Here is a 21,991-nt window from a genome sequence, read left to right as displayed (position 1 = left end):
AAAGTCCTGGAGCAGCACATTGAACAAGGCAGATACAGCACTCATTTCTCATGACTGCTTTTCTGCTGAATAATCAAGCTTAGAATGGTTTGGGAAGTTTTCCTCTTGGAAAATGTGGTGGGTAAGTCAAGTGGCTTCTGAGCTGAGCACTCTGGACAGGCTTAACCCTGCCAAAATCTACCCAAGGAAATTGTCCCAGGGTGCTGTGTGTGCATGCAGGGAAGCAGGTCTAGAGGGAAGTGCACTAGTCGGGTTTTTGCTCATGGAACCTGTGGGTTTGCCCAGAAGAAATCACAATTTCCAGCTCATGGGATGTAATTTCCTTCCTTCCTTCCTTCCTTCCTTCCTTCCTTCCTTCCTTCCTTCCTTCCTTCCTTCCTTCCTTCCTTCCTTCCTTCCTTCCTTCCTTCCTTCCTTCCTTCCTTCCTTCCTTCCTTCCTTCCTTCCTTCCTTCCTTCCTTCCTTCCTTCCTTCCTTCCTTCCTTCCTTCCTTCCTTCCTTCCTTCCTTCCTTCCTCCCTCCCTCCCTTCCCCTCCCTTTCCCTCCCTCTCCTTGTTCTGCATGGGTCCATCCATTTTTCCTCCCCTGCCTGCAGGAGGATCAGCAATTCCAGGGTCAGGCACTCTCCAAGCTGGCCCATCCCCAGCTGTGACCTGCAGCTGCACTTCTGGAACCCTCTGTGCCCTCGCCCTGCCCCCTCCAGCCCTGCCCCTCGGTGACTGAGTGAAGGAAATGACTGAGGAGATGTCTGATCACCAGATGCTCCAAATGTGAGCACAGCTGAATCTGCAGGAACAGTGCTTTGGGGCTCAGCCAGCACTGAGACAGCAGTGCTGAGGATTTTCTCCCACTCCTCCAGCCTCTCAAGGAAGTGAGGCACACACGGATGGATGTGCTCACTCTCCAGGGGCTGTGTTCCAGCTCTCTTACAGACAGATCTGAGCCCAAAACTGGGGCCAGACAGGATCCCCAGTCAGGTCACTGTGAAGATCCCTTCTATTCTATTCTATTCTATTCTATTCTATTCTATTCTATTCTATTCTATTCTATTCTATTCTATTCTATTCTATTCTATTCTATTCTATTCTATTCTATTCTATTCTATTCTATTCTATTCTATTCTATTCTATTCTATTCTATTCTATTCTATTCTATTCTATTCTATTCTCCCATCCCATCCCATCCCATCCCATCCCATCCCATCCCATCCCATCCCATCCCATCCCATCCCATCCCATCCCATCCCATCCCATCCCATCCCATCCCATCCCATTCTTATATTCTTATCTTTTCTATTTTGTTAACATTTGAATTACCAGATCAGAGTTCACTTGACCTGACAAAAAGATGTCTCTGGCCTCTGAAACCACACAGCAGACTGTGAGCACCCAGACTGGTTTGGGTTGGAAGGGATCTTAAAAATCATCCAGTGCCACCCCTGTCATAGCAGGGACACCTCCCACTGTCCCAGGCTGCTCCCAGCCCTGTCCAGCCCGGCCTGGGACACTCCAGGGATCCAGGGGCAGCCACAGCTGCTCTGTGCACTCTGTGCCAGCCCTGCCCACCCTCACAGGGGAGAATTTATTCCTTAAATCTAATCTAAATCTTCCCTCTCCCAGTTTAAAGCCATTCCTCCTTGTCCTATCATTACATAGTGCTTTCCAACATTTCCAACAAATGCAACTTGAGATTTTCTAGTTTCCTCCTCAGTCACCAACTGGAATCTCCTGATAATCTAAATGCTCAGGTTTACCCCAGAATCACCTCGAGATCTTTGTTGTGCCTTTACCTTCAGCTCTCCACTCCTGCAATCTCCTCTCACCTGAGCTTTGCTCTGCAAATCTCTCAGCTCCTCTGCATGACAAAGCCACATAAACCTGAACACATTTCCAAGCTCAGCAGAGCATTGCACTCATTCCTAACCAGAGACATCGTTCACCAGGCTCCAGATTTTCCAGGTGCTGGGGCTCTGAGAGCTGTGAAATGAACAATAAAAGACTCTGGCTAGCTTAGCATGAAGGCAAGATTGCAAATTAACATTTAATTTTATTCAGGTTTACCCAGAGGGCAGGAGTGGATCCTGCTGCTGAGGGACAAAAAATAAAAATGTTTAAAATTTGAATCACAGGGACCTGCAAGGAGTCCAGCTCTGAAGTGAATGGGGATAAAACCCATATTATTGGCACCACTCTGAGCTAATCTCAGAGCCAGGTATGTTGTAAATGTGGGAACTGTACTATTTTAATTAATGGCTTGGTTTTTTTGGGTTTTGGGGGTTTTTTTCTTTTTTTTTTTTTCTTTAGAGTTAGGATTAAAAACACGAAGGAAATAAATTTTCTCATGTTTGGGCTTGGTTGTTTATTAAATCTTAGCTGAAGTACAGAGAGTTCAGCAACGCTTCCAGCTACCAAATAAAAGTGAGCAAAATGGAGATGGATCCAGCTGCTACAAGGTCTCTTAAAGCTAAACAGTCCAATAGAGAATTAACACCTGTGTTATTTATACTTTTGACCCAATAACCAAATTGCTGCGACCTGCAGTGCAGCACTGACTGTCCAACTAGAAACTACTGCCTGAAATCATGAAGAATGAAGAAGAGACAACACCCAAAAATCTCCACCTTGTCCCATACCCATTACTATATTAAAAAAACCCTCACCATGTGAAATCACACACTTTTATCTAACAACACATCCATGATTTTAACTCCATCACTCAAACTTGGAAGCCTTCTCCAAAGCCTTGAGTCAAAAACAGTATTCTCCTAAAAATCAGTATCAAAACCCACAAAAAAACCTCAAAACCCCCAAGTTTCTGAATTCCAACAGTGTGTTTATTCCATATGTTACCCACAGAACCACAGGATTTGCCTTTAGCCCATAGAGGGATTAATTCCCAGATGGATGCTGCAGTTCAGGAGAAATTCTCCTCCCCCAAAGAATGATTTGCCCCAGGGCAGCACCTTCTCAAGCCACCAGGGAAAACAAAAGTTGCAAACAGGATTTGGAGGAATAGGGATTGTGTTCAGCTACCAAGATAAGGATTTTGGGCAGCTCTCAGCACCCTGGACCTCAGGCCTGCTGCTCCTCTACACTCAGATCATCCAAGCCTGAGTTAATTAAAGCCCTCAGTGTCCCATGGCACAGATAACTTGTGTGCAGTGTTGTCTTGCAGCACTCAGAATGAACACCTGATACCCTCAGCCAACAAATAATGCAAGAGAAGCTGGTTCTAACTTGAAAGAATGAAAGGGAAACCCCAGCTCGTTTCCTCCAGTGAATTCTCTACAGAAAAGATGATTTATTTTTTTTTTTTTTGTTGAGGGTGACCCCTCAGTCCCAGGTGCCAGAATTCCCCATAAAGACCAAACTGATCCCTAATAACTCCTAATGATCCTGGCTGTCCCTCACCCCAAGCCTGATGAATTAACTCAGAGATGGCTCTTCCCTTGTTGAGGAGCTCAGTCTCTGTAAAGGGAGCCAAAAGGCAGAAGAAAAAGGGAAAAGCTGTTGGTGGCACTCATCCAAAGCTCTATCTTTATGTGAAAATCATCTCCTCAGGCAGGAAAAATGGCACAGTGAATTTGCCAGGACAGTGCAGCAGCAGAATGCTGTGTTAGGCACACTCAGGGGTTTTCTGGCCCTATTTAGAAGAGTCAGGATTTGTCACACACTTTATTCTGTGTCCTTTCACACTTCAGAGGCATCAATAGCAGAGAAAATCGGGCCCAGCCCTCCTTCACAATGAATTCCCTCTGAAAGCAGCAAATAGATTTGGTTATTGATGTGTGCCTTTCCAGAGTGGGAGCTCCAGCTCAGAGCTCAAAAGATTCCTGGTGAAACAAATTACCTCTCTTCTCGTGGAGGAGAACAAGTGGACCAAATTACAGAAGTATTAAAAGTCAGTCAAGTATTTCATCACCTACAAATGCAAATATAACGTGTGCAAGCTGAGAGAAGGGCAAACAAATTACTCCTGAAAAGGTGGGTGGGGAGAAGGAACAAAATGAATTGATCTTTAAACCTCAGCCTTTCCCCTGCAGATAAATCTCTGCTGAAATTAAACCAGATTAAAAAAAAAATAACCACAAAACCAAAGGAGATTCAAGTCAGTCATGAAAGAGCAAACATGATTTTGATCATCAGCCCAGCCTGGCCTGTGGATTTTTGGTTCACATGAAGCTGATGAAAGGACAGAATTGAGGTCTGACCCAGGGTTACTCTTCACTCCTTCTCTGCAGGTCCAGCAAATCTTACCCTGAGTAAAATTAGTAAATTTTACCCTGAGTAAAATTTTACCTCTAGAGAGGAAGGGTGTCTGCTCACAGGAGCCCACAGAAGGTGAAGAAGGGACAGTGATTTATTAAGAACTTTCTTTTCTCAAAACATATTTCCTCATATAATCAGAAAATATTAATGACATTCTGCAGACCTTTTTCAATCTATTTTTTCTTTCTTTTTACAAAACAGCTGTTTCCTTCCAAAGACAACAAATGTTGATTTATGTGAAGCAAGATCAGAACTTTAGATATGAGCACTACCTGTAATTTCTTGTTTAATGACAAAGTGGAAGAGTGGACCTTCAGTTTTCTCTAAGAGAATATAAAATAAAACAATAAGAGCTGTCTATCTAGGATGGAGATGCCTGAAATAACTGGGAATATATGATTAGAGAATTCACTAGGGGATAAAAAAAAGAGGGAAAAAACCCTCTTTTTTTTTAATGTAAAAGCAGAAAGTTCAGCTTAAGCTTTTAGCTGGCAGCTAAAAGTAAAGCACCAATTGTTTCTTAGGCTGAATTATCACTACATGTTTCATAAGGATTAAGTAGTATGTTGTTATTAGAGTAGTCAGTGATTCAGGATGCCAGAAGATTGGAAGATTAAACAAAAGCTAATCTCTAGAAAAGTAGGACGAAATGCTTTGTTTCTTTTTCAGGAAAAAGGATTCCCAGGTTCTCAAAAGCTGGCTTGGTAAGGTGACTTTTTATTTCAACAGCAATATTTTCCCATTTACCTCTTCCAGAATAATTCATTTTCTAAAAACTGTGTGTACAGAACAGCAGAGATCAAGAAGCACTGGTGGTGTTATTTTTTTTTTTTTTTACAACTTAGCACTAATAATAATAATAACATTTTTCTATAAATCAGGCAACTCTGCTTGCACTGGTGATCAGGGCCTGGCACAACTGGAAAAGGTTTTATTTGAAGGGGTTGGCAGAGTTTGAAGAGGTGTCAGCAAAGCACTGACAAAATGCTGTGAGGAGTGATAATTTAGCAAGACATTTAGAAAAAATTAAAGTTTTTTTAATGAGAAAGATGGTGAGTGCAGAGTCAACCTCCCAGCACAATCCTACATCAGGTTTGCCTTTTATTTTTAATTTATACATTTTCAGCAGCACCTCCCACCAAGTTCTCTATTGCAGTATCAGTGGTGTTCAGGCTTGATTACCAGGTAAAAGTGACAATGATAAATGCAGATCTTGGAGAGAGATTCTCAGAGAAACTCCCACAAAATGCTTAAGGTTTTGGAAGGTGGCTTGGATTTTGGACTTTGTAAACAGATTTTAGTGCTTAAGGGAATTTTGACAGCTCTCAACAAAAAGAGTTCAGCACTCAACTCATGCAGAAAGTTCTGCAAATGGTCCAAAACAGCCTTTAAAATGTACAAATATCTATAGTAGCTCTGAGAAATGTTTATTGCCCTGCTGTACAGCAAAGATGGCACACATTCAGTAGATATTTGTATACATCCATTAAATATTCTCTGCACTGGAAGAAACTTCCTATCCAAGTGCAGGAACCGACCTGGAATGGGAGCAGCACAAACATCAGAGCCCTTGGGAGGTTTTATCCAGGACAGAAGGAAGCTTTAAAACATTTGCAATTCATATCTGAGCGAAGCCTCGCTTGCCCCCAGGCTCCCTGCTCTGCTGAGAGCTCCAATTAAACAGATGCAGCTGCTAAAATTAGGGATCCTAATGGCTATGCACAGGGCCAGGCCCTTCCCTGGGAGCAAGGGCAGCTCAGAGGGGCACTGGGAAGGTCAGCTGGAAGTTCAGACCTTTCCCAGCAGCTGGCACTGGGGGCTCTGTGCCCCAGGGAAGCTCTGGCAGGGATGCAGTGAGCTGGGAGGACAAGGATGGGGGTGTGGGGCTGCACAGAGCCTCCCCAACAGCTGCAGAACCAGCTTTGGCTTCCTGAATTTATGGATTTCAATATTCCCTGTCAATCTGGCAGCACACATCCATCCCTGGAGCCTGGGACTGAGCACTGTGATGATCTGCAGGAGGAAAATGTTAACAGTGCTTCTCCAGAATAAAGCACGTGAAACATTCCTCTCAAAGGGACCAGGCACATCACAGCAGGCTTCAAAAGCCTTGTTCCTTTTATCTCTGCTTGGCTCTGCTCTCCATCTCCTGCATTTCCCACTTGTGGTACCCAATTTGCTGCTGCCTTGTAGCTTTTTAGAGAAACTCAACCCAAATCAGTGCTCAGGGAGCAGCTGGTTGGAAGCTACAAATCTTGGATTGGTGGTTTCAGCTCGGTGTTGGAGCATCATTGCACCAACAATGAGAGTCTGAGCTGGCTCCAAATCCAGGATACTCCAGGGCTGTGTGGAATTTTTATTAATCAGCTGATATATTCACTGGCTGACTTATCTCCTGAATTCCTTTAGCCAGTGCCTGGAGATGACAGCAACCATTCCTCAGTAATGGATGAGCTTCCAGCATCTCAGATCTCCAAGTGCAAAACTATCAGTGCTACAATATTCAACATCTGCTGCAAGTCCCTCACAGCTAATTATCAGCTCTGCTATGGCTCCCTAATGAATTTCTTAGGGATAGAGAGGCAAGGAAGGATTTCATTTGGCCTGCAGTGAGATGACAGAGCTCGTGCTGGAAGGGGATTTTGGAAAATGTTTCTCTGGAGTGAGTTACAAGAAAAAAGAAGAAAAAAAGAAAGACCTTAGCAGATATTCCTGTTTGCAAACAGCCAGTTTGGAAGATTAATATCTCCTGCAGTCTGAATAAAATGGAAGATTTGGGGTTTATTTCTATTGGAAAATAACTTTCCTAACAGAAAAGTAGATCTGTTCAATTTTACTGCAGCATTCTAATTTCAGTGAATGTTCCATTTCAAAATCAAAGATATGAACAGCATCATTTCCAGGGTGTTTTGGCCAAAATGCACCTGCATATGTTTGCTAGATGGGGCTGAGAGTCCTTCCACACTCAGCACACCTCAAAACCCACACAGTCAGAAATTTTTATTCACATTCACTCTTGGATTTGCAGGAATTGGTGGAAAATCCTAAGAAAGTTTATTATATCCCCAGCTGATGTAAACCAGCAAAGTCCAGTAAAATAAACAAAACCAACTTTAGATTTAGTGAATAACTCCTGGAATGAGCTGTGTGAGGTTGCTGTGCACAGCTGGTTTTGAGGGGACAAGAACAGTGACAAAACCACATCTCATTTACAGAACAAACCCCAAAAACCTGCTGAAATGATGAAATTATGAAACAGGAATTCCTTCCTGACCTCATTCTGTGATTCAGGTCTGGTTATCTGCCTGCTCAGTTATTTGAATTTTCATTGAATAATCAATTCATTTGACACCAATTCCATTGCATTTTATAATTCTCAGCTCACCATTCACTTGAATAAAGAAGTTGAAGAACTGGCTATTAATGTCAAGGCTTCTGGAGTGATGTAACAAAGTGTTTTGATAACTAAACACACATCAAGAGTTAGAGTTATGGTGGCAATTCTTAGTCTTCCTGAGACAGCTGGAAATTGGAAAAAGCACAATCTGGAGAATTTTATGATCCTTTTAGTGAACATAAATTAGATATGAAAAATAATTTTCTGCATAGTGATCTACAGTTACTTGAAAATTCAGGCTTGAAAATAGGGATAATTCTTTCAGAGGCAGGCTGATTGTTCTTTCTCAGATCAGCTTGCTTCCCATTCATTACAGCTCCAGGGTGGGCACTTTTTACCCATTGAGGGTTTGTAATGCACTTCTGTCTCCTCACACAGTTAAATGCCACAAGAGGTTTTCCTGTTTGCATCCAAAGTTGCAGCCACTGGTTGGGATCTGAAAACACACCCAGGACGAGATGAATCCACCAGGAGAAAAGGGAAATATCACAGGCAAAAATCAGTGGCACATCCCTCCACCAAACCCCAAACACCATCTCACACAACTGGAAACTTTTGGAGAAGATCTGACTATTTTAAAAAAACAACAAAACAACCCAAAACTCAACAACATGCCATATAACTCAGTTATTTGGGCCCCAAATTGTTAATATTTCCACTAATTCTTTGTGTCCTTGGATTAAAAAGCCTGGACTGCTGTTTGTGCCTGTTTCTCAGGATGAGGTGCATTAATAAGGCTCAGCCTGAAAGGGCATTACAAATCAAAAAAGCTGAATTTTATTCTTTGCCTCTGTCAGAGATCTCAATCACAGGGTTATTCTGTACTCAGCCTACTGAATGGACACAGGAGGAATTTCAGCTCTCTAGTTGTGGATGATTGATTGCTCTCTGTGGTTTCTAATTTTTTCCTGAGTAAATATTTCAAGCCCTGGTCTTGATGTTGTAAAATAAATCATGATATAATTATACCTTGCCAGTGTTTCAGAAGAAAAAAGTGCATGGATTTATTATTTCTGATAAGCAGCCTTATAACAAGAGAAACCTGAGTGAGACAAACAAATTTACAGCTTCCATCCATGCATTTCATACCAGATTAAAATGGCTAAAGCCAGAATTTAAACCTGATCTACCTGAATCTGGAAGATTAGCAGGCTTATCTGACACAGGATCATGGAGCAGGACTTGTTCCTTTGGAAAGCAGCTGGTTTCAGCCTGTCAAATTTATCCAGCTCACCAGTGTGCACTGAAGCATCACATCCACTGCCAATTTATAAATCGCTTTATTTTACATAATGGAAGTGCAATTTGTAAAGCCAGTGTTTGGGACTCAAGACACTGAACTTGTGTTGTAAGCTGCCTGATTTCTGGCTGTCAGCTGAAAACCTCCCTGTGGAGGATGGAAATCAAAGGCTGAGGTTCACTCCAACTCCAGAGTGAGATTGCCAGGGCAGGCTGGACACAGGGTGCAGCAGAAGAGAAAACCATTTATTGGTTTGTGATAATGCTGATGTGTTTGGAGTGGGGAGTGTAATTTCCCTGTGACCTTCCTCCTTTCCTTGGGCACATCCAGTGCACAAAGAGGAGCTGGCCTCAGCCAGCTGCAGAAGCAAAAAATTGCAATTTGGGGGGCAGGCAACACTTATCTTGGATACTTTCCTGTCCACCCAGCTGTTGGAAAATCTGGGCCTTATTCACCAGCCTTGAGAGATAATAACAATAATAACATTAATAACATTAATAACAACAACATCAATAACTATTTTATTATTATTATTATTATTGTTATTGTTATTGTTATTATTAATATTATTATCCAGCTTTTTGCCCCCTCACCCAGTCAGACCACACCTGTGCCTGGCAGTAACCAGACCCAGACCCATAACAGCATTTATTGTCACTAGGCATCTGAATTCACTGTAATAAATGGGATATTTCAGTGTATCCCTAATGATTTCTGAAAGGAGAGTGTAAAAGGCAGAGACTGAAAGACTGAAATCACAAATCTCTCTTGCTGTTTGAATGAGCTCTCAGGCATTTCTGCTCCCCAGCACTTTTAACCAGCAGTGCTTGATCTGATCCATGGGGAATATCCTCAGAAAGGGAACTGCAGCCTGCAGGAGCTGGCTGCATGCTCTGGCCAGCAGATTCTCTCAAGGTGGATTATTTTCAACCTTCCAGTCTTTTAAATTATTTTCTCTTTTGAGAAGTTCTGAATTATACAGCAGTATCTTTTTTAGCAGCGGAAAAACTCATTTTAACCACTCTGGTTCCTAATCTCATTGCAAGTGTAGCATTGGGTCTCAAATGACTTTAAACTCATCAGGAGACACTCTGGGCAATGCAGTTTTAAACATCAGATACCAACCTGAGCCACAGACTGAACAATAGACTGTGCTAAGTAGATATGAAAAAGAGACTTAATTTCAAATTACCTCATTTAAAAAGACACTTCCCATAATCACCAGACTAATTCTTCAGGGACTCAGTTAAATCATGTCATCCACCTCGTGTGGCTCCTGCTGTAATTTATTTCCTGCTCATTTTGAAGGGATCATTAGACTGTGAGATTTTTGCTGACTACTGTTGATGCTTCAAGAGGGGAAGAGATGGTAAAAACCAGGGGTATGCAGATATGAAATAATGTGTTTGACCAAATGCAGATTTCTGGAGTAAACACTCCAGAGTTTTGGCTCAGGTTGCATCTGGTTTGAAAATGCACACACTTTCACAAAAAATAGAGGAAAAAGGAGAAAATCCCCAACAACTCTAATTTTGAATAAAAGTAATGATAAAGATCCATGCAGTGATGTACTGGGAGAATGGAATTTATTCACAGTGGGTTGAAAACACAGCCCAAGGAGGACAGTGATGGGGAAGAACTTCATGAGAATCTTTGCTCAGAGAGTTCCTCTCTGAATGCCTCATTTCTGAAAAATTCCTGCTCATCCCAGGCTTTTAAAATCCTAATGATCTCTGAAACTGGTGGCTGGCTTCCATATTCCAATGATTCCCCAAATATCAATTCAGTTCTCTTCTGTTTGCCTCAAAACTCTCTGTTTTGACCAAAAGTGCCAATTCCAGAGCACCAATGTAGTGATTGGCACCCCCTAAATCACAGACAGAATTGCTCTGGTGATGGTCAGACTCTGCAGTTCTGAATTACAAGCCTGTTATGACTCATTGTGGATATATAATTAATTAAACTTTCTATGCAATTTATCTACACAAATGTAAAGCCAAAATGCTGATTGCCTTGTGAATGGCTTAAAACTTGGTTTAACATTAGATAGAAAAAGGTAAATGACACAGCCTTTGAATGGCCAGTAATGCCAAGAAATAAAAGTTTGAAAAGGAATTTTAGAAGATCTTGTCTTAGAAAGCTACTGACTCTTCAGGGATGTTATAAAAAGATTTAATACAAGCCACTGCTAAGCAATTTAGTTTTGTAGAAAAGCCACAGTGAATTGCAAAGGTTCATAGAATGGTCAATGGAAGATTAAAATAATGAAATTTTGACCCCACAAGATATTTTCAGCCATATGACTGGGATAAGGCAATCCCATTATCTAGTTCAAAATCTGATATTATTGAGGAAAAACATTTCAGGGAGTGGATCAGATGCTGTCTACAAAGACCTCACTGGCTGTGATAAAACATCCAGAGGGCAGAAATACATCCCTTGCAACAAGTCAAAATAAAATAGTTGGGGGGACACTGAAACTCCTACATGCCTGGAAGGATGGGAAATAGATGGAGGTCCCTAATGAATGCCATAATGACTTCCTGAGAACTTGCCATCCTATAAAAGCACTGGAACCACGAGGATGAGGATGTTCAGCAACAACCAGCAACAAAAGCATGTAGGATAAATAATAAATGCCACATCCTACAGGCAATCAGACATTCAGAAGTCTCCTTCTCCCAGGTGGGAACCATTAACATCATCAAAAATTCCAAAAGGAGCCACCCAAAGAGAATTTTGCAGACATGTCTGCCACAGAGACCAGTCCTGCTGACTGTGGGGCATTCCCAAGGTGGGACACAGAACTTTTCCTGCCCAGATCAGTTTTCAGGAGCACTTATGACCAAAAAGCTTCGTGCTAGATGGCTCTGAGCCCATAATACTCAGCTTTTCCTGTTGAGTGAAGACTCCTTCTAGAGAGTCCCATTAAAAAGAAAATCTTTGTCCCAAACCGATGACTTTGTTCCCCCATGGAAATCAGACTGTTAATAACAAAAAAAGAGTTTTTATAACAACAGGTTTTTGGTTCACAAGCCAGGCTACTCAAATGCTAGAGGAAAGGGACTCCTCCACATCTTTACTCTCAATGTTTATGAGAGAAAACAGAACCGTGGTTACTGAGAAAAGGGAATTTTGTGACAAGCCCCAGAGCTATTTATGCTCTCTTGAAGGAGACAGACTGGGACATCATCTCCTCCTTCTTGTTTCACCCTTTCTGTTGTAAAGCCCTGTTGTAAAGTGTTAACCCTGCCACACTAATGACTTCCATTTAGCTCTGCATTTCAGACAAGACTGATCACCTCCCTTGCACACCCCTGGCCAGCACAGAACATCTTCCTTTTCAGTGCACACACCGAGTCTGCAGCAAGCAGCATTGATCATTCCATTATCACTCTGTTATACTTAATTTCCTCTTCATCCTTCAAGTCAAACTCCATCCCAGACCACATCAATAGTGCTGGCAACACCCTGATGGATTATCCTGGCTCTGGTGCAAAATTACTTTTGTGTTGCCCCAGCATCACTGAGCTCTCCTAAACTATTCAGAGCAGAAAATTAACAAGTGCATTGTGATTTTTTTTAAAATGCTCTGATGTGACTTTGCAACAAGCATTTAGCTGGTGCATCAGGCAGATTGACAAGGGAGCAGAACTCTGCCAATTTGGGGATTTTGACATGAGTAAAAAGCAGTAAAGCAGCCCTGGCACCCACCTGGGCAGCTCCTGCCTCAGTTTTGCCCCAGGGAACTGCAGGGGTTACCAGGGCTCTCCACTCTGAATAAATGAAGGTAGAAAATTAAATTCAAAGAACTTTGTGAAATGAAGCAACTCCTACATCCTTTGGGAACAAAGGAGTTTTTGGGGAGATGTCCCCAGAGTTTCTCCTGATGGGAGCAGTGATTTCCTGTTGAAATCAATGGCTGCCATTTGGTTTAAAGGACAAAAAAAGGGCTTTTCCTTCTCCTTTCCAGGTCCAGCCAAAGCACCAGCACTCCTCTCACCCACAGCCCAACAAAGGGTCCCACTGGCCCCAGAAATTACAATACTGAACACAGTGGACATTTGGGATTATAAAAAATACACATTAAAAAAATTAAGTAAATCTAATTTGCCCATTTTTCCTGATATCCAAAGGTACTTTGAGGCAGGTAGAAGCACAGCCTGGTGACCCTTCCTGCTCCTGCTGGGTGAAGTTTTTGTCCCCTCACATTTAGCTGTGCTGGCTCATTTATTCACAGTGGGTTAAAAACACAACCCAAGAGGGACAGTGATGGTGAGGAGCTTCCTGAGATGCCCTTGCTCCAGGCTGAGTTCCTCTCTGAATGCCAAATTTCTGATTTTTTTTAATCTCAACAGGAATTACCTGCAGATGTTGATTTCAAATCTGCATTGCAATCTGCAGGACAGTGGGAAATGAGTTCCAGGAATATTCCACAAGTCTCTTGCCAGCAGAGCAGAACTTTCACTTGCAAACTGTAATGGTGAAACAAGTTCTTTTTATTGCCATTATTTTAACCCTTTAATGACATTTTAACTTGGCACACAATAACTGTGGTGTTACTCAGACTGATAGATGTAAAAATGCAATGGCCAAATTGCTGAGAGAACTTCATCCCCCCTTTAACACCCCAAAGCACCTCTGTGGTGCCTGCCTCTTCTTTAGCTGGCCTGTCCCCACACCAGAAAATGAATTAACAAAGAAATTTTAATTTTTTTTCCTGGCAAGGTCAATTCAATCACTTTCAGCAATAATTGCAGGTGCTCTGAGTGTCCCCCTCTGTGAGCTGCCCAGGCCCTGGTGCTGCAGGTCTGAAGGGAAGATGAAAGCAGCAGAATCTGTCATTATTCTGCACGAGGCTGATGCCAACAGTCAATATGATCACGAGCAGGGGAAGTGCAGGGGAGCAGCCACCAGCTTGAGATGGAGCTTTACTCATGGCTGGCTGGATAACAAAACCTCAGAGTGCACAAATAACACATTGACAATGTTGATTCACAAGCATTTATCACGTTGTTTCCAGGATTGTTTTCCACCTCCAATTTATTTTCCAAATGGGATTCCTCTCAGTTGCCATCACTCTCTGATTTATGTGCCTGTGTCACTGACCCTGCTCAAGTCATGTGTTTTGACATTTGAAAGCAGGAAATTGAGAATTTATTAACCCTAACTCTTCCCTTGGCACTCATGCATGCAGATACAATTTTTGAAACAACACATAGCTTGAAATTTTTCAGCCTGTGCAGCCTCAATGAGAGATGACTTCCATGTCCCTTCAGTTTATGCTTCTAATGAATTCATTCTACAACTTAAAATACACTAAAAACCTTTCTAAGCTAGAGTAGCCAGAATTACAAGAGCTGGATTTTCCTGCCATGCAATTAGGGTGATAGTTTAATTTAATTTCTTCCTAAACCTGCTGGGTGTTTCATCCCAGTGGGCTGTGGCTGTGTGATCCTTTCCAAATCCTGCTTGGCACAGGCACAGAACCAGACAGAGCTACAATCATGCAAGGAGATGATGGCAGCAGTCCTGCCCACACTTTGATGGCTTGATATTGTGTATTTTTGTGCATTTGATATTGTGTATTTTTGTGCATTTGATATTGTATATTTTTGTGCATTTTACTGCACAAATAAGCACTGCCAAAGTATGGCATCCCAGAACTGGAAATGATTCTGTACTATCAATGAAGTCAAAAAACCAGGCAGAGTTTTAAGGCCCAAGAAGAGTTGTTTTCATTCCCAGCACTGTGCCTGGGATCAAACAACTCCCTGAACCCAGCCTGAGGAGCTGCAGACACAGCTGCAGTGGGAAATGCTTGCTTGGAAACAGAAGCAGAAGAAATTTGGACCCATGGTCATTTTTTCCCAGGCATGAATTGGGTGATTTCCCTGCACTGGGAATCTTTGCAGAACCACAAGTCCAATGTTAGAATGAGCTGCTGTTAAATTCCCATGAGGAAAGAGATGGATAGAGGCAGCACTGACACAATCTGAAACTCAGGTTGGAATTAAAGGTGAGGTGTGGGAGCACCAGAGGATATCAGCTCTTCTGGTGTCTGCAGGCAGGAGCACAAATTCCAGCACAGCTGGGCAGGACTGGAATGCTGTGCAGAGACCATCTAGGAATGTTGTGCTGCTATGAGATACTGTCTATAATTAAAATAGTTTTGTTTTTTTTTCTTTTAAAGCACTTCACATTGCCAGCTGTGATTTGCTTGAAGAAGTGCTGATTTTTCACCAGTGGCATTTCAAGTTTGTCTGTGATAATAATTTTCTGTATTTTTTTTCTACTGAAGACATTGCAAAATTTGCCTGAGAAAGAGCAGGGATTAAAACAATTGATAGCATTTCTTCCCCAGTATTAGAAGGGGAAAAAAAATCCAATCTCACTCGTGCTATCAGTTTTTGCAGGGTGGTAGAACAAGTGATACATGTGTGGCTTCCCCATCACCTTTATAACTGGAGGAGGGCTAAATCTCAAGACTTGGATGTTGCAGCACCAATTTGCCACTTTTAACCCACAGAACCTTCCCTTCCTGGGGCAGGAACAACAGGGACACACAACAGGAGCTTTTACACTTCACTCCATCCCTTAACCCTTCGTGTGAGCTCTAAACATGACCCAGTGTCCCACTGAAAAGGATCCATGTGAGCCCCAAATCCCACCAGGGCTGCTGGAGAGAGCCTTTCCCTTCTGTGGTGTTTTTTGTGGTGTTTTTTTCCTGCTCATTCTCACCCACCCTGACCCGAGCTGGCCTGCAGGGAGTGCACAGAAGTGTGATAATTGATAAAAGATTTGTGTTAATTATAAAGTATTGGGGTTTATATAAACCAAAATACAAGGGTCTGAAGTGAAGCATGGACCCTTGATGAAGGAAAACCATTTTATTTTAAATCCCCTGTGATGAATATTATGTTTCTAAATAATTTGTATCTACTACCAGGTAAAATCAGACTTTCCAATAATCTGATTGATTTTGCAAAATCAGACTTCCTGCCTTTGTTTTATCAACGACTGCCTATCCACAAAGACCAGAACTTCCCAATTTTTGGGAGTTTTATCTACCAAGACCAGATGCTCATCTATGGGACTGACTCCCAGAGACTTTCACACAGATTTTTATTTCAGCGACCAATCACTGCTTGCCTGGCAAAATTATGATAGCAAGAAAACAAAAATTATTGATTACCACGAGGTACCACACTATAAGAAGAAGCTGCAAACTCAGATTAAGTGGAGCATGGTGTGGGCAGTGACCCCTCACACCTCCCCAGCGCTGCTTTGCCCTGTCTATATAAAATAAAGCAACCTAAATTTTGCTAAAAATTGAGAGTTTTGTTTCTCATTTATAACAGCAGGAAGAGGATCTTGCCTTGGCTCCATCAATGCCTCCCCTGGGAGAGCAGGGACAGCCTGGGGCATGATCACATTACCCAAAGCTCTCTTCCTCCAGGAGACAGCTCCTGAGGGTTTGTTTGGACAGGCTGGAGTAATTGAATTTCACTCACATGTCACAAGCACCCAGCATGCTGGGCAGGGAACAAAGTGAATAATGCAGCAGGGAGCTGCTGTGTGCCAGGCAAACAGGTTGGAAAGCAGCTCTGCTCACAAGCAGCTGTCTGGAGCCCAGGCACAGCTCAGAATTTATTGCTCATGCTGGATTGCAACCACATGGCTCGAAACCAGCAGAGGCATGATGGGCTTGGGCTATTTTTTGTTGTTGTCCATCATGAAAAAACTTTTTAAGTGCATGGAAAACTACAGGAAACTAGCAGCATTGCTTAGAGGTCGCTAAATTCAGAATATTCTGGGTTAAAGCACGGGAACATCACAATCTCTCCACAGCAGAGCCAAGTGCAGATTTTCATGTGCTGAGAGTTTGGGCAGAAAATGAAGAAGTCGTTCTGCTGAGCCATTTGGGAAGGTAAATTAGACTGTCAGCCTGGAATCTGCACTTGGAAACCCTTTCCTCTCCCACCATGACACTGAACAAACAAATGTTGGTTCTGTTCACCCCTCAGTGGGTGGGTTTTACAGAAAGGGCTCAGCATTGATCTAACTGTGATCAGGGGAGTTTCACAGCGGATTCAGGCAGAGCAGGGACTGCTCCAGGGTTGCAGATTTACACATTTTGCAAAGTTTTTGGAATTGCCCAATATTCAGAGTGTAATTGCTCTTTTTCCTGGCCAGGTTTCCACGCTGGCTTCCATGGTGTCCGTTTGTTTTCCAATGGCACCTCTGTCCATCTCCAAATGGGCTTTTCTCCTGGTTTTATGGACTTGGAGTTGGAAGGCCACGTTTCAAATTTCCATGAGGAAAAAAATTCAACTCTCCTTAATTTCAGTCTGAGATCTGTAGCTGTAAATTCGTGATTCATTTGCCAAAATTCTTTTAACTCAATAACGTAAGGGAAAAAACATCTCAGTGGAGCAGGCACTGAGAATAATTACCTATTCTTCTCCACACATGAAGTATTTATAATCAAATCATCCAGCTTTGTCTATTCAAAGCAGCAGAAATGCCAATGGATTCTCTAAGAAATCTTCATGAAATGTCATCCTTTAAATTTTCATCTAATTCTGGGTAGATTGTTAACATCCAAAAGATAAGACCTGCCTAAGCTTAACTGCTCATCCAAAAGAAAGCAAGAAATAAAATAAAGGAACATTCCAATATTGTGCATTAAAAAATAATAACAAAACTGGGAAATAAATAACTTTTTTTCTTTGTGTAAAGAAGTGAAGACTTCAGGAACAAAACTGTATAAAATAGAGACAACAGCTGTGGTTCAAAAACGTGTAAACCTTAGAGCAGAGATGCTTCTTACATGGAATGATTTAACACCACCTGCCAACCTACGGAGCTAAAAACCAACAGAAGATAGAAGGATAATTAATAATATAACTATGAAACTTTCAGCCGGAACGTATAAACAATGAAAAGCTTTAATAGCCGGGGCGGATTTGCGGCCTACTGAGGGATGAGGGGAAGGACTACATTTCCCACAATGCCGCGGGCCGGAAGCTCTCGCGAGAGGCGGAAGTGGCGGGGCGCGGCCCGGAAGTGGAGCCGCCACCGGAGCGACCATGGCCGAGACCGACCCCAAGAGCGTGCAGGACCTGACGGCCGTGGTGAGGGGCGGGCGGGCCGCGAACGGGCTGGAAGGGGAGGAGGAGAGGGGAAATCCCTCTCCTGAATGAGCCGTGTCCGCGGAAGGGGTCGCTGCCCGCGGCAGGGGGTGGAAGGAGATGGTGCCCTCATCCCAGACCGTTCGGTGTCACCCACAGGTGCCCCGTGTGATGGGCAGGGCCCTGCGAGCCGCTCCTGTGGGTTTGGTCCTGCCTGGGGAACGCGGGCGGTTTCTGCATCTTACGGTTATTTCCTCTAAGTGTCAGTTCGTCTCGTTATACATGGATTTAAACACCATTTTTACGTATAGATGTAATTATACTGCAGAGTTCTGAGGTTCTCAGTGAAAGAATAGTACTTACTAGATGAGATTGGGTAACAGCCTCTGAAGGAAACAAAACATTTCTTTTTTTCCCCCTATTAGGTGCAGACATTGCTCCAGCAAATGCAGGACAAGTTTCAAACCATGTCTGACCAAATCATTGGAAGAAATATCCTTTTGTAAACTCAGATGGGTGCAGGATTACAAATGTCACGAAGTCTGTTTGCCAGTGGGGTTTGTAAGATAAATTTGAAGTGGCCATAAGTGTTTGATCAAAGCTGTAATGATAAAAACAGTTAAACCAAGCAAGCGTTCCCCACTTGTAGAGGAATGTTATCCACTTCCAGTGCTGGGAAGGGAAGGACCTGGAGAGAGTCCAGAGGAGGCACCAGAGTGCTCAGAGGGATGGAGCAGCTCTGCTGGCAGGAAAGGCAGAGAGAATTGGGATTGTTCACCTGCAGAAGTGAACTTCGAGGTGACCTCACTGCTGCCTTGCAGTACCTTGAAGGGAGCCCACAGGAAAGGTGGAATGGGACTGTTTGTAAGAGCCTGGAGTGACAGGATGGAGGGAATGGGCTCAGATTGAAAGGGAGCAGGGTTGGATGGGATGTGGGGAAGGAATTCTGCCCTGTGAGGGTGGGCAGGCCCTGGCACAGAGCAGCTGTGGCTGCCCTGGATCCCTGGAAGTGCCCAAGGCCAGGCTTGGAGCAGCCTGGGATGATGGAAGTGTCCCTGCCCTGTGGGGTTCCCTGAGGCAGGCTCTGTCCTTCCTTGACCCCTGGGCAGTTGATGACATGAGCTGCCGCATCGATGACCTGGAGAGGAACATCGCCGACCTCATGATGCAGGCGGGCGTGGAGGAGCTCGAGGGAGAGAACAAGACCCCAGCTTCCAACAAGGGCTAAAGTAAATTGCTTCTTGCAACAAACCCCTGGGAGTGTGGAATTACTGACTTGAACAGGGAGGGAGCTTCTCCTTGGTTTGTGAGGGGGTCTGGGAGTTGTGCATAGTGGAATTACACAGAGGGAGAATTGTGCTGGGGAGAGAGAGCATGGCCAGGGAACAGAACGGGGCTGCAGCACCAGGAGCTGCTGAGGGGGCTCAGCCTGGAGAAAAGGGGGCTCAGAGGGACCCTCCTGGCTCTGCACAACTCCCTGACAGGAGGGGATGGATGGGGGGATCAGGCTGTGCTCCAGCCCAAGTTGTGCCAGGGGGGCTCAGGTTGGACACCAGGAGGGATTTCTCCATAGAAAAGGCAGGCAGGCTTTGGAACAGACTGCCCAGAGAAGCACTGCAGCCACAAGTGCTGCTGAGGAGTAACTCAGCTGTAAACTCCTCCTGTGTGTAACCAGGAGCTGGCAGGGAGCAGTGACTCCCACACAGCTGCCAACAAGCAGGTCCTGGTTCTCAGCAACACCCCAGAAGTGTTTCAGGAGCAAGAGGTGACCCAGGAGTTCTGGTTTTCTGTAAAATGAATAAATGATTTTACAGCATAGCAGTGTGTAGTGTATTTGAAAATAGTGTTTATTGGTGGAGTTGACTTCTTCAGCAAATACAAAATTCTGATGTGTTAAAGGACACTTTTAAGGAATGGCATACAGTTTATTAACAGCAGAGTTCAGGGATCTTTAGATCTAGACTTGTCATAACCTGCCTAAGAGTGCAGTAGGCATGAGACAATCCATGTCCCAGGGCAGTGCTCCCTGGAGAAAGAGATTTCCTCAAAGGTAAATTGTGTTATATGTTCTTTCAGCATTTCTGACTGCTGACTTGTATTACAGTGGGCCTGTGTGTTGGTAACAGATACATTCTTGCTTGTTAAGGTATCTATTTTTGTGTTATCTTGTTAAAAATATAAATTATTACTGGCTTTATTGCTCTCAGTGTCATTTCCAGTGGCCTGAACCCCACAAATGAAAATCTCTGATGAGCATGATTATCTTCCTTCTCAGTAATCTCATTATTTTTCCCTCCACAGGTTGCCAACAACTCAAGTCATGGAAGATGACTTTTTTTTCTACAAATCCTTGGAATTAAAGAATGGCTTTTTGCAACTCCAGTGTGTGAAAGCATTTTTATATTGTTACAGAGCTTGCATTCCTAATGTACATTGTATAGGTGGGGTAGGGTTAGTTTCTATTTTGATTTGTGTACTGTAATTTCACTTTTTGAATTCTTGTTATGAGGATCACTTGGTTGTGTTATTAAAACACAGATCTTATGGATCTCAACTCCTGGGTGTATTTTCTTGTGGAGTCACTTTTTTCTCTTTCCTGTACTTTTCTAGATGTTTCATGTTTGATAGCTCAGCATTTAGTGGCTCCCACCAAATGAGAATCTTGCCTTGTCCTACGTGAGTTTGTGGAGTGAAGCACAAGATTGAAACTTCATTCATTGCATTAATTGTAGCTCTGAGCATCAGGCACTCACTAGTTGAGGATTGTGTTGTTTTTCATACATGTAATAAAGGTGATTTTTGGAAACAAGAGACACTGAACATCAAAATCATCTCTCCTACTCCTGGTGTGCTCCTGGAGCCTGAACCAGAAATGCAGATTGACCATGAGACATCAGAGCAGCCACTGCCACCCCATGCTGGGACAGCTGGGCACACAAGGAGCTGTGAACAATCTCTCTGTGGCACTGAAGGATTTTCACTCTGCTTTGACACTCCTTTGGCATTCCTTTGATCCATAACTGGAATGGGACTGGGATTGATGCTGGACAGGGCAGGGATGGCAGTGTGGGAATCACTGCCTCCTTGGACACAAGTTTGCTAACAAGGCAGTGATGCATGAGGAACAAAAAAAAGAGAATCCAGGTAGATTTCTACAGCCTTGCTTTTCTTGGAATAACTTCAAAATACTTGATTTAGAGAAGTGTTTGCTTTTCTAGTCACACCCACATGGTTGGGCCTGGAGTCTGTATTTATTACATTTTGGCCATGGAAGGTGAGTTTGGGAGAGTCTGTACTGTGTCACTTGTGAAGAAAAATGACCAATGTCAGCTATTCCTGACAATCATTGCAATGCTCCTCCAGCTTCAAATGCAATTTTCAGCAAGCACTAGTGGCAGGCAGCAGTTGCAGGTGGACCACACTTAAACTGCTCCCTAAATGCCACCAAATTAGCACCTGAGTGCTGTGAAGGCAATATGACAGGTCATTTTTCCAAAAAAAAAAAATGGAATAAAAGCTCATAATAACAGGGGAATTTTGTGAACATGAGAAATGTATGGATACATACTTGTAATACCAGCCTTAGGTCCTTTGTAATGTCATTTCAAAAAAATCTAATAAATGCTGTGTGGTAACAAACAGGTCATGTGTGTTAAAGCACAAGTGTGTAATTATGTGGGGATTCTATTTAGTTGTAAGCTATAAAAAGACTTTAGCTCAGCTGTTACTCAGAATACAGTCTGAAAATCCAGGTGTGCTCTGTGTAATAAAAAGGTGATGATTCATGCCCTGGCAGAGCTGGACTTTAGCAGCTAATTAGAACATAGGAGAGTATGTTAAAGTGGATAATCATTTTGTGTGATGTTTATGCATGTACATTCTCACATGATGTCTAATGTTATAAATCCTTATCTGGCTGTGTTCCTCCTGGGCACAGATGGAATGTGCCTGC

At 43.1% G+C, this 21,991-nt stretch overlaps 1 protein-coding gene across 1 annotated transcript; it reads left to right on the top strand.

Moving 5' to 3' along the window:
* Positions 1 to 17,961: 17,961 nt before the first annotated feature.
* Positions 17,962 to 21,680, top strand: HSBP1 (heat shock factor binding protein 1). Its single transcript, XM_033070152.1, has 4 exons — positions 17,962 to 18,042; positions 18,465 to 18,531; positions 19,149 to 19,268; positions 20,341 to 21,680. The coding sequence occupies exons 1-3, from the start codon at positions 17,998 to 18,000 to the stop codon at positions 19,265 to 19,267; spliced, it is 231 nt and encodes a 76-aa protein (XP_032926043.1). The 5' UTR covers positions 17,962 to 17,997; the 3' UTR covers position 19,268; positions 20,341 to 21,680.
* The last annotated feature ends 311 nt before the right edge of the window (positions 21,681 to 21,991 follow it).

Source organism: Catharus ustulatus, chromosome 11 (assembly GCF_009819885.2).
Source record: "Catharus ustulatus isolate bCatUst1 chromosome 11, bCatUst1.pri.v2, whole genome shotgun sequence".
Classification (NCBI taxonomy): Eukaryota; Metazoa; Chordata; class Aves; order Passeriformes; family Turdidae; genus Catharus; species Catharus ustulatus.
This window is presented reverse-complemented; position numbering and strand designations above follow the sequence as displayed.